The 16,834-nt window shown below is 43.6% G+C and overlaps 1 protein-coding gene across 1 annotated transcript; it reads left to right on the top strand.

The window, feature by feature from the left end:
* Positions 1-1,594: 1,594 nt before the first annotated feature.
* Positions 1,595-16,586, top strand: RBM17 (RNA binding motif protein 17). The gene is made up of 12 exons (XM_086474976.1): positions 1,595-1,633; positions 3,331-3,471; positions 5,730-5,846; positions 6,645-6,811; positions 9,010-9,107; positions 10,075-10,131; positions 12,051-12,192; positions 14,152-14,303; positions 15,213-15,286; positions 15,659-15,757; positions 16,089-16,161; positions 16,306-16,586. Exons 2-12 carry the CDS (start codon positions 3,349-3,351, stop codon positions 16,407-16,409), a joined length of 1,206 nt encoding a protein of 401 aa, XP_086331102.1. The 5' UTR covers positions 1,595-1,633; positions 3,331-3,348; the 3' UTR covers positions 16,410-16,586.
* The last annotated feature ends 248 nt before the right edge of the window (positions 16,587-16,834 follow it).

Below are 16,834 nucleotides of genomic sequence, written 5' to 3'. Positions count from 1 at the left end.
AATAGGACATGGGGATGTTTGAAATACACTTGATGAGTCTAAGTTTTCTTTCTTCCTAGCTTTTTCACTGCAACCGTGTTGTCAGACTCAGAAGACTCTCGTATTATTGTTTCCATTTTTTTCCCCAAAAAATTAAGGTGTGCTTGGTAAGTAATTGCAAATGCTGAATGCCCAAGGAGACAAGCTGTCAGATTATGCATTCGAAGAGCTACCACAGATTTCTTAAGGAGTTAGAAATACAGTGTAGAGAACTGCAATATCACATACAGAGAAAATAGTGATGAGCATAAATACAGTCCTGCCCTCTGCCGATCAAATTCCTAAATCTGCTTCAAACTCCAGCGTAGCTCCAAGCAAACAAGGGTCAGTGGCAGCTCATTGTATTGCAGGGATATATCTCCATTTCCCCAAAACTTCACAATTCAGCTATAATGATTATTTCGTCTCTCCTGGGCTCTTAAACCTGAAAAAACCCTGACAGCTCTTAACCATCATTCAAATTCTGAGTGCAGAACTGACGTGGGGTTTCTGAGTGCTGTTGCCACTGGGATTTGAAGCGGCTTTCTTTATGTGAGCTATACGGAGCATCCGATAGAATTTGCTGTTTGGCATTAAACCATCCTGCCAAAATAAACTTGTGTTTTACCGTTGTTTGTTTCTATTTCCATCGGTTCACACACCTTTAAAAGGGTTATTGCAGGGTTCGTCACAGAGACCTGTCAAACATCGCACGCAGACTGTGGGACCAATGACTCCCATCTCATTCAGCTCAACTGGAAACTCCTCCAGAGTGGGTCTGTGACCCACCACCACCGCACAGGGCTCAAAACTCTGGGGTTCTCCCAACTCCAGACGCCACCAGCATCGCGCTCTCACCCCATCGCAGGACCCCTGAGGCACATCAGGGACCCGATTCCTGGCGTGAGGAGGGAAACAAAGCCCAGAGCGCCGATGACACCCGGCGTGAGTTGTGACAAGCAAAAGGAATTCGGGTTTCTTTGGGAGTGAGGAACCCAGGAGCCCAAACTTCACACCCGTGAGGAAAAACTGTGGGTGCCGTTCGCTGCCATCTTTCTGCCCTTGCACAATTCACCCCCAGACCCCACTTGGCTGTGTCCTGCCCTGTCCTGCCTGCAGAAAACCACCAGGCCTGGTGTTGGAAGGGTGAGGTGTAGGAAGGGTGAGGCGTAGGCAGCCAGGGCCCGGCCCCGCAGGTTTAGGGGGGGGGCTCAGCTGTGGGTCCGGCACCTTCATTCGGGCTGCAAGTGCAGGGGGAGGTCAGGAAACCCGAACGCTTCCTTCGCTCCCTCCTCTTCGGGACCGGAGCACCGTTCCCCACCGCGCAGCTCCCGGCGATGGGCGGGGGCAGGGCGCGGGGCTCCCCCCCAGTGCCATACTGGTGTGCACTGGGCGGAGAGGGAAGGCGCGGAGAGGGGGGGGAGGGGGGGGGGGGGGGGGGGCGGTGAGGGAGTGCAGCGCGCGCCGCCCGCCGCCAGGGGGCGGTACAACGGCGGCGCCGCGGCAGCGCTCTCGGCGCCCATTGGCCGTTGGCAACGCGCAGGCGCGGCCGCCGCGCGGGGCGGTGCTTCCCGGCTGGCTCCGCGGCCGGCTGATGGCGGCGGCGCCGTGACGGGTGAGTGGCGGGCGGTGGGCCTCGGCCGGCCGCGCCTGCCCGGGGAGGCCGCCCCGGGCTCCGGGGGAGGGTGGGGAGGCAGGGTGGAGCGGGAGGCGGGCGGCTCTGCCCCCTCAGCGGTCTCGGCTGTGCGGCTGCTCCCCTCGGAGGGGTCTAGGCCCGTGTGGAGGCGGGGGGGGGGGAGGTCAGGGCCCCCTCAGCCCCCGCTGCGCGGCCTACCTGCGTCCCAGGCCTCGGCCTCTTCCCTCCGCATGGGGGACAGAGATAACAGCCCTCAGGGTGTGGGTGCAGCCCCTCTGCTTTGCTCCCTGGTGCCCCCCCGGGCTGTGGTGCCCCCCCCCTCCCCTCCAGGCGTGGAGGCAGAAAGTCCCTTTCCCACGGGGGCAGCACCTTCCCTGTATCCGTAGGCTTCGCGTAACGTACCCCAAGCGCATCATATGTTCCCCAGAATAGCGGGTGGGAGTTCTTGTAGTGCCCTCTCCTCGTCCTGTTCCCATATGCATTATGACGTTCCCCTATATATTTCACTCCCCGTACCCATATATTTAATAACGTCCAGCGAGTGCAACCTCCTCCATTTTTCTTGCGGCGAACTCTGTTCTGCAGAGCCCTGGTTGTTCATATTCCACTGCAGGATTAAATCGTTGGTAGTTTAAAAGTTTGTGCTGAGCTTGCCGTCTTTTGGAGTTGTGATGTAGTTGCTGTCTGCTGTACCTGAGACTTTTTCCACAGGTTTAAATGCATGCCTCTGTAGCAACAGTCATCTCCTGTATGCTGGGCAGGTTGCCTCAAATATAAGTGTCTGTCAAATCAGTGGGATCAAGACCTTGCTGATGAGTCTATAAGCTTTCACTGCAGGCCACTGATACCACAGTAAATTAAGAAGTTAAAATTTGGCGGTGAAAGGACTGTAATCCAGACCTATCGGAGACTAAATAATGAGCTTACAGGTTGTTCCACAGATGATAGAGCTCTCATATTCAGATCTTCTCTTCTTCCATTCATGTCACGTGCACTATCAGACAAAGTGATACATTTCATGTCACAGTGGTGGTGGTGTTACCTGGCTGATTTTATATCTCTGTGTGTGTGTGTTGTGTGGATATGCATATATACGATCTGTGTATTTGAGAGTCCTTTAAATGTTGCAGAAATAGTTACTTGATAATACTCTGGCAAGAATATTTAGCATAATAAAAATATTCCTTTACAGTGATACAAAAGATAGTGAAATTTAAGAAGATGATTGGAATATTGATATGTTTTAGATAGATTTTAAGATCAGCAGAGACCGTAATTCATTTGTGTTTGATTCAGAGGTCTTGAGGCTTGTGTGATACATAATGTTGAGTATCTTTGTGAACCTCAAAATGCCAGTGTGGACTACAGCGTAACTCCTTCAAAGCCTGAAATCATTGATATCTAATGCTAAAAATGTAATTTTAAGAAGTTTTCAACACCTGTTAACACTTGAACGTTATTCATTACTTGTCAAACAGTCACTTTTATACAGCCTTACTGTAGTCATGTGTGTCTGCCACTAGTTGGAAAAAATGTTATTACTTTAAATGTTCTCTGGAATTGGGAAAAAGATACGTATATATAAAAGTATGGTGTGCAGATGTGTGCAAACTAGTGGCAGATAAGCCCTGGATGTAGGTTATTATGTCATCTGGATTTTTTCTTTTGTCTTTTAGTTTTAAATTGAAGAGAAAATGTCACTTTACGATGACTTGGGAGTGGAGACCAGCGACTCTAAAACAGAAGGCTGGTCCAAAAATTTCAAACTACTGCAGTCTCAGTTGCAGGTGAAGAAAGCAGCTCTCACACAAGCAAAGGTATCGTCTCATTGTATTTTTGCTTTATATTATTCAAACTTCTTTTGTGTTCAGAGTATTGAGGAAAGTTTGTTACCTTAGAATACTGATTTGGGTTAATTTTGCTGGGAATTTTCTCTGAGTTTGCGGCGAGGAGCCTAGGAAAACTGGGGGGGGGAAAGGCGAGATGCGTGTTTCTTGAAGTCTGTTAGAGGGAGTCTGGCAAAATTAAAATGGAACGAAGAACTGATGTGTGTGCTGCAAACCTCAGCAGAGCCAAAAGCTGATCTTCAAATCTAACTTTAAAGATAATGAGATTAAGCTTTTTCTTTTCTTTTAAGTAAGGAAGGGTCATACCGTGTGTCTTGGTTTGAAAAAGACAGGTGTCTGTGGAGGAAGGCAGGAGCCTCCCTTGAAATGGAGAGTGCAACCCCCTTCCCTCCAAACTATTATAATTTTGAAATTAACGGGCCTTCAGGCAAAGATATGGGGAATAGGAATAACAGTTCTTTACTAATATATATATATATAACACAAGGCAGGGAAAAAACAAACAACCCACTGGTTTACACTGACAGAGTCAGGAATACAACCTGCCACCCTGTTAGGGTGGCAGTAGCAGTCCGATAAGATGCTGGCTGCAGTCCTCCTGAAGTGATGGGTGTAGTTCTGTGGAAGCAGCAATCAGGTAAAAGAGTCTGGTCTTCCTCCGAAGGTCCAGTGGTCGGCAGGTAGCTCTCGTCCTCTGGAACTCAGGTGGGGGGAAAAGCTCCTCTGGGAATCCAGTGGAAGAAAGGCCGCTAGGGTGTTCAAAATCTCCGTTTTTATTTGGCATGGACTGCTTGGCTCCTTCCCCCCCCCCCCCTCCCCGGGCGGAGCATCTCACAATGGGATGGGGAGTCGTGAGGCAGTTCCTTGATGGGCCATTAACAGGAGATAGCCCAGGAGCGAGCTACCGATGGGTCAGGCGATAAGGCGTTGTTGTGCCCATTGACAGGAGATAGTCCAGAGGGGGGAGGCAGGGAGCACCGCCCCACCTGGTCTCAACAGCTCCTGAAGATGGTAATAGAATATATTTTTTTCTTTTGGCACATTTTACACTGTAACCCAGGACACCGTGATTGATAGTTGGCAGTACTGGCTGTTGGTCATTCCTGGCGTTTGGCATCAGTTGTTATTTACGTGGTTGCATCATTTTATGCTTGCTATTTAAAAGGCTTGTGGTGCTGAAGTGCGATTTTTGCAGCGAGTGTTTCCAGTGTAGATGGCAGGGAGAAGGAGTGCAAGCTGATGCCTTGAGCTTAACCTGTGGCAGAGCCATTTTCTCCTTTTATTGCTGCAGTATTTCGCTCTTTTTCTTTAAGCAGCTTTGGTATTTTGGTTCAGGCAGGACACGTGTGTTCTTTGTGGTGTGTAGGTTCTAGAGTGAGATTACTTGATTAAAAAAGTAGTAGTAGCGTAGATAAAGAATACCTAAGTAGGCACAGCGTTTTTTCACTGGAATTACTCTTGGTTTATGCTGCTAAAATTGAGAACAGGATTTAGGTGATAATTGGAGCAACCTGCATGAATGACATCTAAATGGCTACGATGTTAGATGCATTCTTTGTCTATGTAACTGATACGCAGTGTATGCAGAGACTGATAGAAGAGTGGAATAGGATTAGAAAATTCGGAGTTCAGAATAGATTAGTACCTCTTGTCAGATGACAAAATATGAGGAACAGTACATCTTCAGAAGAAGTTTGAGCCCCTTCTTAAAAAAAGCCCACTCGGTTCAAATTGATCTGAAGAGATCGTGTGAATTTTGAATGTGTATTTCTGGTCCTGGTCCAAACCGAGGACCTTTCACCTACCCCTGTGTGTCCTCGTGCGTGCACAAGCGAAGTCTGATCTCACTCACTCAAAAAGAGGAAGGTATGGACGGGTTTCACTGAAGGGTTCTCTGAAATATGGCATCAGGTCTGTATTTGCGTAGCAGCTCTTGAACCATAGCTGGCAAGCATCTGTCTCAGAACTGAGCGGCCTTGGCCACCGTTAAAACGTGACATGAACTTAGTTATCCACGTCGAGGTTCATTAGAAATGTTGGGAATTACTGCATGTTGATAAACTGAAGTGATATATTGAGCTTTGCACAGTGAAGAATTTGAGACAGTGGTTTTCATGCTTTTATTTAAAAAAAAGAGACACCAGCTGCAAGTCTGTAAAGCAAACTGCTTTTTAGAAAACTGTTTTGGTACCTTTTTTTAGACATTTTGTGTTTTGGTGATTTTTCAGAGTCAGAGAACAAAACAAACAACAGTCCTTGCTCCAGTGATTGACCTGAAACGAGGCAGCTCTTCTGATGAGAGGCAGATTGTGGACACACCACCTCACGTAGCTGCTGGGTTAAAGGTGAGACCAAGGCAGCTGAAAAGTCCAGCTGTTAACAGATGTTTTGGAATTAGAATTCTTTGACTGCAGTCTGTATTTTTACTTTTTCATCAACTTCCCTAGTGGCCAGAGAAGCGATTGTTTTCTGAAATTGATTTCCTCTGCTCAGAGGTTCTTTAGTGAATGAACGTTTCGGCCTTATACAGACTTCCATGTGATACAACATGGAGTTACTAAGGTTAATGTGCAGTTAAAATATAACAGTATTCCTGGCATGTTTCCCCTGGACAGCTTCGGAGTGCTTTGCCAGGCAGCAATTTGGTCAGGTAAATAATGTAGTTGTAATTGCACCAGTGTTGGAACTGAACCTGTGTAACAATCAACAAGAAAAGCCACCTGCCTTTTAAAATGGATTTTGCACGGTGAGGAATCAACAGAAACTTTCTTCCTGGAACTTTTTCAAAGGTGATGGTTCTGAAATAGTTCTTTCAGGTGAGAGAACAGGGTGTGCACCTCTGTCAGTGTTATATTAATAGCAGACGATGACAAAGACTGATGAGGTTGTGTGGGAGGACCCCTTGCAGATGTTTGCAACAGCAAGATGTCATAATACTTCTGATAGTTAATTAATGGGTTTTGAAAAAGTCTTGTCCGTGCTGATTTGCTGCTGCTTTGTATTTGGCAGGGGGAGTGGGTGGGGGTGATTCTTTCTTCATGGAAAAATTTGGGATAGCAAGAGACTGGGTGAAATGTTAGTTTTAAGTAAAGTGAAGATTTCTTTCAGATCTCAGCTGAAAAACTCCTTTTGTCTTTTGTAAGGATCCAGTACCTAGTGGTTTTTCTGCGGGAGATGTGTTGATTCCTTTGGCGGACGAGTATGATCCCATGTTCCCAAATGACTACGAAAAAGTGGTCAAACGTCAAAGAGAGGAACGGCAGAGGCAGCGTGAGCTGGAGAGGCAAAAGGAGATTGAAGAAAGAGAAAAGTAAGGCTTTTGTTTAAACTCACGACATATTGACAGATAGATAAAGAACAGAAAAATCGATTTGGTTAGTTTTACCCCTCTAAATGTTTCAGGGAAATTCTTTAAGGTTTTGTGAAGCACGCTGTGTGCTTGTAGAAACAAGCACAATGGTTTAATTAATATGTTTCGATGCTCTCACTAAAATCACTTAATAGTGCAAAAATGTATCGTGTTTACAGCCTCTTTGGCTGAAAGACGTGTGTCAAGTTTTTCCCCATTTACTTCACTTGAATAGTAACAGCAGTGTTTGGGTGCTTCATGCCTCATTATCAGACTTTGGCCTTGCAGGTATTTTGGAGCATTTGTTGTCAGTGATGACAGAAGTGCCTTTCAGCACTCAGGGATACACCATCCTTCCTGCTTTTAAATACTCCAGAGTGATACATGAATGTGTTTCAGCTTTAGAGATGTAGCTAGCACAGCCTTTGAGAGGCATAATTGCTTTCTCTTACTCTCTCTTACTTTCTCTCTCTCTCTTACTTTCTCTCTCTCTCTTACTTTCTCTCTCTCTCTCTTACTTTCTCTCTCTCTCTCTTACTTTCTCTCTCTCTCTCTTACTTTCTCTCTCTCTCTCTTACTTTCTCTCTCTCTCTCTTACTTTCTCTCTCTCTCTCTTACTTTCTCTCTCTCTCTCTTACTTTCTCTCTCTCTCTCTTACTTTCTCTCTCTCTCTCTTACTTTCTCTCTCTCTCTCTTACTTTCTCTCTCTCTCTCTTACTTTCTCTCTCTTACTTTCTTATTCTGCATTCAGTTTAAGTAATTGTGTGTTTATTACTCCTTTGTCCTTACGCAAAAGAAAATACTACTTATTTTTAATTACGTTAATGCCCTTTCTCTGGAATAAGAAATCTCTCTAATCATATTAAAGAAGTTGAATGCAGATTCCAAGTCCTATTGAAATAGGTGGTAAAACATCTGCCAGCCAGGCAGTAAGATTATATTTGCTTATTTTACTTGAAATTAATGAGCCAGTTTCATCATGTTATGAACCATCTAAAGTCTATGGAATTACAGGAGGTGTAGCCTGTTGCCCTGTTTTAAATTGTGGAAATGAATATTTCTAGTAATCTGAATTTCTCTGTCTTCTCTTGATTACATCTTCATTGCTCTGTTGGAGGAGGAATGCCTGAGGCTCTGTTGTAGTTCAGCTAGCATGCAAGATCTCTGAAATCTGGGCTGTCATTTCCACAGCTTCAGTGTTGATTGCTGTTTAGTCGTGCTTGTACATGAGCCAGGAGGGCAGTCTTTATGTGTAAAATTAGAGAGAGGCAGTGCAAAATACAGAACACGTTCTGATTTAAAACTGAGGAAACAATCTCAGCCCAACCTGCGACAGAGGTATGCTTTGTGATAACCCGAGTGTTTGAACAGAGCGTGCATTTGCTTTAAATTCCTAGTGTGGAGATTCAGAAGTTTTGCCTGGTTCTGTAGTAGTGCTGATTTTAGCATCCTGTAGCACAGTTTTGATGGCTGTGCTGGGAATGAGATCCGGTTAGTGCCCCAAGCTGGGCTCTTAACTTTTTGGGAAAAATACTTTTCCATTTTCTGAAGTGTTAAAATGAGTAATTTCATGATCACAATAAGTAACAGTCGAAGGGCGAACAATTCTTGAAGCATTTCTCACCTCATTTTAAAAGTCTGAATACACTTGCCTGAATCTTACTTTAATTGCCAGCTAGCATCTTGGTAATCTGATGTTTAAGCGTGATGATTTTTTGGGTTTTTTTAATTGAGTGAGTAAATCACAATACTCTGCGTAGCCTGTGGTGAGGAATTTAAAAGGGATTCTGTTCAAAATGCGCGTCTGTGTTACCTTGCTGTCGGTGCCATCCAACACCCCTTCCATTGTAGCCATTCAGTCACTGCACTCGATTTGGACTAGGTTTATTCAGATGCTTCCTCATTTCCGTACGTTCTTCTTGTCTGATTGGCGAGTGCAAGATTATCTTGCTTTGGATCCATCTTATATTTCACAAAAAAATACCCCATGAAGGTAAAGGCAGAGAAACAGAAAGGTGTCTGCTTACACCTTCATGGAAGTCATTCTGAAATGCCAATTGGAGCATAGCGGTGCAATTCACACTGCCAGGGTGGTAGCACAAATTAAAGCAAAGAGTTAACGTTGATGGTGTCTTATCCTAACATCCTGTGTCTCCTAGAAGACGTAAAGACAGACATGAAGCCAGTGGGTTTTCAAGAAGACCAGATCCAGATTCTGATGAAGATGAAGATTATGAAAGGGAGAGACGAAAAAGAAGTAAGGGAGCTGTTTGTTTTTGATGGGAAAAGAGGAGGAAAAAGGTGGGGGGGAATTCACAATCCTGTTCCTGCTTCGTGGATTCTGTGTTTCTCTGTTCTCAGCTGAGAAGTATACTGCTATTTCTGAGCCTTTGGAATAAACCTAGCATTTTATTACGGCATAACTGTTGTACTACAGAAAACTGTTCTTTCTGTGGAGGCAGATGGCAGCTAAATTATTTCTGGAAAGACCTCATTAGTTTCTAGGTACCTGTTTTAAGTTTCTGCCTGGTGTAGGTTCCAGGAAGGGGGTGAGGCATGAGATAAAATCAGGCTATGAGAATCACTACTGAGTTTTCACTATTAAAGCTTACCATTTCTGCATTTGTTGGTTGAATGCAGTTAAAACTACTTAGAAAATGTGGATCTGGGTGGTGAGAGATTACTTTGCATAAAGAAAATTAAACTTTTATTCTATTTCAGTAGCAAAGTTACAGTAAATAATTTGGGTCTGTTATTTTAAAAAAGAAAATTTCTGACAGGGCATTTAAATTCTTTGCTCTGCCTTGGAAGTTTGGGACTACATTAGAATATTGCTCGTTAAAATACAGAAGGGGTTTTGTACTTTACTATTTTGCAAGCGTAGTTAATCTTGAACAGCGTATCTTTTTCATTTGGTTTGACTGAGCAGTGTTAGAACTGAAGGTTTGTTTCACTGCAGTCAGTTGTCAAATCCTAGGAGACGCATTTATGGAAGACCCCGAAGGTCGTACATCACTGCGGTTTGGTGCTGTCTCCCTTGATGTGCCTTTCGTTATTTCTGCTGAATCTGTTCCCACTATTGCACCTTCTCAGGCTGCTCTCTCGCACCTTTTCTGTTGTGTGTTTAGGAGGTGGCTGGGAAGGGGCCAGCAGCTGTGTTAGGGTTCAGCTGCAGCTATTCCGAGCAGCAGAACCTAATCATGCGTCTTCCATTTTGCTCGTAGGTATGGGAGGAGCTGCCATTGCGCCACCCACTTCTCTGGTGGAGAAGGACAAAGAACGTAAGTACACCGAAGTCCTCCAAAAATCTAGCAGTGAGTTTGTTTCTCACTCAACCTTCTGTTTAGTTAAGTCATCCTGCTGCTCTTCCCGTGGGATTCTTTGTGGCAGAACTTGCACTAGTTCTTTGTTGGTGGGGGGAAGCTGTGATACTGCTGTGCTTCCCATCTCTGGTCTAAAGGATTCCTTCTTTTATTGCTCGAGAAGTGGTTTGGCAAGTTGGTCTGTTACAACTGATGTGGAAGGAGAAATGTTGCGGAGAGGTTTTTCTGGGTACTCTAGAAACCTCCCCAGCATGGAGAGGGAATCTTTCCCTTTGCTTTAGGAGGTACTTCATGAATATCTTTCCTGAAGGGGTTATGCACCACAGACAGAGTTCTGTAAGGTTTTGAGAAATACAGTATTTCCTAGAGAGATGTGTGCACTAAGGTTTCCCTCCATGAAGATGGCTTGGAGATTGCAGTTGTCCACCAGATGGCACGGTCTTGCTGTGAGAACAAAACTGTTCAGGTTTTTTGCGTGTCTAATTGTCTTACGCTTTAAAACTAAAATAATGACCAACAAGTTGTGTATGTCATTGAAAAGTAATAAGAAAAAAGAATCCTAGACACACAAACTTTCCTTTGGTAGTCCTGTTTTTATTTATGAGAAGATACAGATTTAAAAAATGAAGCTTGGCGGAGCGAGCGAATGATATAATAGTGAAAGTATTTGAAGTGTGTAAACATTAAAAACAGAAAGAGATTGTTTTAAGTAAATAATTAAGAGCAATGGAGCGGTGTCAAGGAAAAGTAAATACAGGCTGGAAAAGGTAGAAATACCCTGAGAGGGAGAGCTTTCAAAATGTGACATGATCTCACAAGGAAACCTTTGTACGGCTTGTTACTTGATGCTCAAAGCTGGTCTGGAAAAACCTGAGAAAATACTGCTGTAGCAGAAGTCCCATAGTCCAGTCCATCTGCTGCTTCAATAGGGATTATTTTTTTCCTCATACAGCTTCCCCAGACTTCACTTCTGACATTTTATTTGGGAAGACACAGGTACTAGTTCACAAGAAAATGATCTGAAATAAAGTCAGTCTAAAAGGCCCTAAGTCCATTCCAAAGTGTGTTCTGTGTATTTCCTTTCATTCCAAAGTGTGTTCTGTGTATTTCCTTTAGTGATCTGTAGGCTTTCTCTTACATTTTGCCATTTGACTTGTCAGTGGAAAGTAGTTTAATAATCTGGTCAGTATGACTGAGATATCTGTAGATAGATACAGAGACTGACATGCATCTCCATCTCCCAGGAGAAGTTGCTGTTCAGAAACTGCCAGTGAGATCTCTTAAGATTGTATACTTTGCTCTGGGTTGCATTAATTCTGTTTGGTAGACTGATTTCTCTTTTCTGTAAACATACAGTGCGCTTTTCTTCACAGCCCTCCAGCCCCAAGCTGTGTGTGTTGATGCATTTTTGTCAAAATTCTGTTCCTGATGAATGGGGCTTTTAAGTTTGCTTGCTCTCTGTCTGGATAAAGTCATTGTAGTGCAGGTGGCCTCTTAATGTTTCTTTTCTCTGTTTAATAAGTAAGAGGTTAATAAATGCATTATAGACTTGTGGATACAAACTCGCTCTATATCCAATAGGAAAATCCAGAATAACTCGAAGTCAAATCTTTTTTCTGAGAGAGAGAGAGAGAGAGAGGGGTGAGGGGATGTTAAAGCTGCATGTGCTAAGGAAACAGTCTTCTGATCTGGATTTATGTGGAAGACTGGGGTTTTTTTCATAGTTTGTTAGTGTTAAAGCAGAAAAATATACAACTCACAGGTGAAGAGCTGTCTGTAAATGAGTTTGATTGAAAGCATAGTTCTCCAGTGTTCATAGCAAGTAGGCAGTTCATACAAAGTATTTTAGTAAAGAAGCAAATGTCTCTTTTCTTCAGCTGTAGCATCATTTCCATTCGAAGAGGAGTCAAGACCTCGGGCACCATCCTCCAAAGCAGCTATTCCTCCTCCAGTGTATGACGAGCCAGAGAGACCTCGCTCCCCGACGGGACCCAGCAACTCTTTCCTTGCTAACATGGGGTAAATGATTGACTTACACACATTTTGTGGAAAAAGGCATTAGAAGGTGGTGGAAACCAGAAGTTAAAATAGTTTGTCGGTAGAGAAGAGCCCAACCCATTGCATGTGTGTGTGGTTAGTCTGAGTGCATATCGCCCTAACTGGCAGGGTGCAGGAAAAGCAGTGGATTTACTCGATCGAGAGAAGTGCATTTGAGGTGGTTGCATTCAGGGCTGCACTTCTAAGTGAGTTCTGAAGCCACGCTCCAGTATAAAGTGTTTATGGCTTGTACAAGCCAAGCTAATGTAGCATACAGGAAAACACAGATGGCGTGTTAGTTCCTCTACGTTTCTTTTCGAGCTTTGTCTTAGATTTGCTACATACCAGTGGGCAAATAATTCCAGCTCCGCTTTGTTTGTTTGTTCAAAAATTCAAAGCGTGTTTGCCTGAACGTGGCAGCTGTGGCTGCAAATGTGTCCGTTTATTTTTCTGCCTTGGATTAGCCGTATGTGTAGTGCTTGTGTTACTACTGTGGCCACAAAGTGAAGTCGAATTCGTAGCTAAAAGCAGGTTAGAGACCTCATTTGAAAGGTGTCGTGGTTAGCTATGGTCCTCCTATTAACTGCACCAGGCGTTGCAGAAATGCAGCCTCAGTGTAGTCAAAACTGTATCCAGGACAAACACAGATGTAAAAGTGTTCTGTATTACATTATTACACTGCATTTCCATTTTGGAGACGATTTTTAATGCAGTTTTCTTTTTATAGAGATGCTTTTTTTTTTTTTTTCACACGTTGTCCAGAAAAAGGACAACCAAAGTCAGTGCTATTGGACCAGTTCATGCGTTGTTACCGCCTCCAGTTACGGATACCCTGGGACCTTCACTTCGTTGAAGGAAGTGATAAAAATATGACCTAACCTGCCTTACTTTGACTACACAATTGGCTACTGTTTATTCTATGACTTAGTGTTTTAACCTTTCAGCATTACATAGTCAGACTTTTTGGCTTTTTTTAATGTGTCTTTGTGTGTTTCATATAGTATGGTTAGAAAATAATCCTGGAGTCACTGCTTCTGCATTTTTCTGTGTAATCTTATGTGCCCTTTGGTAAAGTAGGGCTAACTGAGCATAGAATATTTACTGTGGTTTAAGCTAGTATACCAGGGCGTGGTTTTTGTGTCTTGACCTATCTAGCTATGGTCTTTAAAGAAATTTCAACACGTGGAGGTGTATTTGGATTCTAAATACTCATTTAGTGGGAATTTCAAAATCTGTCAGTGGAGGTGCTTTTTGTAAGGTACTTATAAAAAACAAAAGTACCTTTAAATAGCTTGGACTTTATTGCCTCAATACAATCTTGAAAATTCAGAAAGATGAGATGCTTAAATTAATAAAGAGATTTGTTACAGGAAGGGCTAGCAAAGCCATGTACTCTGGAGCTTACGCCAAATTGGAAGTAAGAGATAGTGGAATCTGATCTAATGTGAGAAATAGATTGTTCCACATCTGCCTTTTCTCTCAAGCTTCTGCTACCAACCACTGACAAAGATAAGAAACTGGACTAAATAGACCTTCGTCTAATCCGATTTGCGATTTACTGTCAGCAGCCTGATCTAGTGAAAGATGGCCCTGCCCATGGCAGAGGGGTTGGACTAGCTGGTCTTTAAAAGTCTCTTCCGACCCAAGCCGTTGTATAGAGCGTACGATGCTCACTTGCACTGGGTTGTATTTGTAAAAGTGTGAGCAGTTTTATTTAGTCAACTTCTCTGACAACTCTTCTACCTGTAAATCAAGGGTAGCGCTTTTCATCTTCACAGGGTGCTGTGAAATTGCCAGGTTGTAAAGTCGAGTAGAAGCTCTTACGTTTTCAGTCTGTGTAATGAGATTTTAGGAGCTGGAGTATTTGAGTATTCAGGAGAAATGCGATGTTAAGGTTTTGTGTAACAAACTCTTACTAACTGATGTTCTTTGTCTTTGCAGGGGCACAGTAGCTCATAAAATCATGCAGAAGTATGGTTTCAGAGAGGGCCAGGGGCTGGGAAAGCATGAACAGGGGCTGAGCACAGCACTGTCCGTAGAGAAAACAAGCAAGAGGGGTGGCAAGATCATTGTTGGCGATTCTACAGAGAAAGGTAATTGTGTCCTACACCAATAAGTTTGTGAAACGTGGTCAGGGAGAAATTGTAGTTCAGGCTCAGTGGAAGCTCCCGGATTTTTTTGTTCACCACCTGTCCTTGCAGAAAGTAGAGTTGCAAGAATGAATCCTGTTCCTTCTTGTGGAAATTTATCTTTTATTTATCTTTTTTAAAAGTGTTCCTCTCTTAATAACTGTAGCTCGTCCTCCCCTTCCCCCGTCAGTTGTCCTCCTTTAGAGTTTGGAAGCCTCTTCTCTTCAAGGGGCGATCCTGCTCTGCTCCTAGGATCCTTTAAGGTTGGAAAAGACCTTGAAGATCATCAAGTCCAACAGTCAACCCAACACCACCATGCCCACTAAACCGTGTCCCGAAGTGCCACATCTAGATGTTTTTTGAACACCTCCAGGGATGGTGACTCCACCATCTCCCTGGGCAGCCTGTTCCAATGTTTGACCACTCTTTCAGTAAAGACATTTTGGTGACTTTCTCCCTGTCACGTGCTTTAGATATTGCTCTCCTTTCCCCACTGTTGTCTGATCAAAGACAACATCTAGGCTTGCTAGAACCAGCACCTCTGACTGAGCCCAAGTGTTGGAAGTCAGGAGACCGGATTTTTTTGTTCTTAAGGGATCTGGTACAATTCTGAACTTGTGAATTATTTCCCTCAAAGAAATAGTACGTTGTCAGTGTTCTAGCTTAATTTGCATTCTGTAGCTGTGATTTTTCTGCTTATTGTCCTTCCAAATAGCTGCGAGTTCTGAATTCTTCACGAATATGAAACTCCATTTTGTGGCTTTTATTCCATTGTTTGATACCAGTAAGACTGTGATAAAACCCCCTGCATAAGGTTTAAATGAGCTTTAATGTTAAATTATTCCATGATTCACTGTTCTGTCTTCATAGCAGAAACGGGCAAGAAAGCGGATTCTAACCCCTTGACTGAGATACTGAAATGCCCAACTAAAGTGGTCTTACTAAGGGTAAGTTGGGGGTAAGAAAACATGTTTTGGTGTTTGCAGCGTGTGTGCCTGGTTGAAATACTTAAACCTGTGTTCCTGTTACCATGACTCTGGACAGTTCAAACGTTTCTGGCCTCCACCCATGTGGTGCTTTGTGTTGTGGAGAAAATATGTGTCTTCCCGAGATGCAAGTTGTGCCTGTAAATCACACTGCTTTAGATTATACAGTTACCTTGTCGTGGTACTGGGGAACTGTCTCCCTCGGTGGCTCTTGGCTGGTAAACAGAAGCTTAAAGTGTTCATGGTCGCAGTTGCGCGCATCCGTGATTCATCTGCGTAATCCTCTGTGCAGACTCCATCCAGTGAGTTGGCTTTATTCCTTTTAACTTTCAGAACATGGTAGGTGCTGGGGAGGTGGATGAAGATCTAGAAGTTGAAACCAAGGAGGAATGTGAGAAATATGGCAAGGTTGGGAAATGTGTCATCTTTGAGGTAAGAGATGATCTGTCTCTCTTTTCTGCTCTGAAAGCAAACTGGGCACTTCGTCCCTCGTGACTGGCGTGTTACTGCCTCAGTGAAGGGGCGTAGGTTGGAAGATCTCACAGGGTCCTTTGCCGAGTTGTGATTCTGGATTTTCCATAGCTGTAGGATACAAACTTTTAATGACACAAACTGGGCCAAAATCTCTGGGTAGGGTGCTTTTGAAACCTTTTTGTGGTGTTGTCTTCTCTACTATTGTGAAGAATAACAGTTTAAAACAGTATTTTTGCTACTGTTCTAATTATTTCTGTTTTGGGGCGGTTGTTGTTTATTTTTGTTTCAGATTCCTGGTGCCCCTGATGATGAAGCTGTGAGAATATTTTTAGAGTTTGAACGGGTTGAATCTGCCATCAAAGGTAGGATACGAAATTGTGTCCTGTGAACCTCAGAGTTAACTTCCATAGAGAGCTTAAACGGTCTCACTGATCAGACTGTTGAGCTAAAGAAATGTTTATTTTATTGACTTGCTGCTTGCTGACCTGTCCTTGGTTTCATTGCAGCTGTGGTGGATCTAAATGGAAGATACTTTGGAGGCAGAGTCGTGAAGGCTTGTTTCTACAACCTGGACAAGTTCAGAGTACTGGATCTGGCAGAGCAAGTTTGATTTTTAAAAATCTAGCTGAAGGTGTCACTGTTTTGGCAATCATATTTTCAGCGGTAGGCTGGGAATAAAGAAGAGAAAAGTAGCTTTCCTAGCAAACTGGAAACAAGCCTCATTGAATGGATTTTTCACATTCGTTGTGACTTAATTTTTTTGTAATATAAAGCCCTTTGAAAGTAAGATTCACGTCTGTGTGGTTTTGAATTGCACAATTCTGCTTCTTGCTCTGGGGATCCTGTTCTTGAGCTTTCAGATGACTTCGTCCTTTTGAAAACCCACTGCTGAAGAGATGCTTTGTCTATATTCCTGCTTTACTTGTTCTGGTGCTTCGTCATGGAGTCCCTGTGCTGCATCCACACTAAGTGGGAAGCTTTGGAAGAGGACTGTGTGCTATCACACTTCTGTTCCCTGATGGTATCTCGCAGAGT

Source organism: Leptosomus discolor, chromosome 1 (assembly GCF_034619465.1).
Source record: "Leptosomus discolor isolate bLepDis1 chromosome 1, bLepDis1.hap2, whole genome shotgun sequence".
Taxonomy (NCBI): Eukaryota; Metazoa; Chordata; class Aves; order Leptosomiformes; family Leptosomidae; genus Leptosomus; species Leptosomus discolor.
Note: the sequence above shows the minus strand (reverse complement) of the source record. Positions and strands in the feature narration are given on the sequence as shown.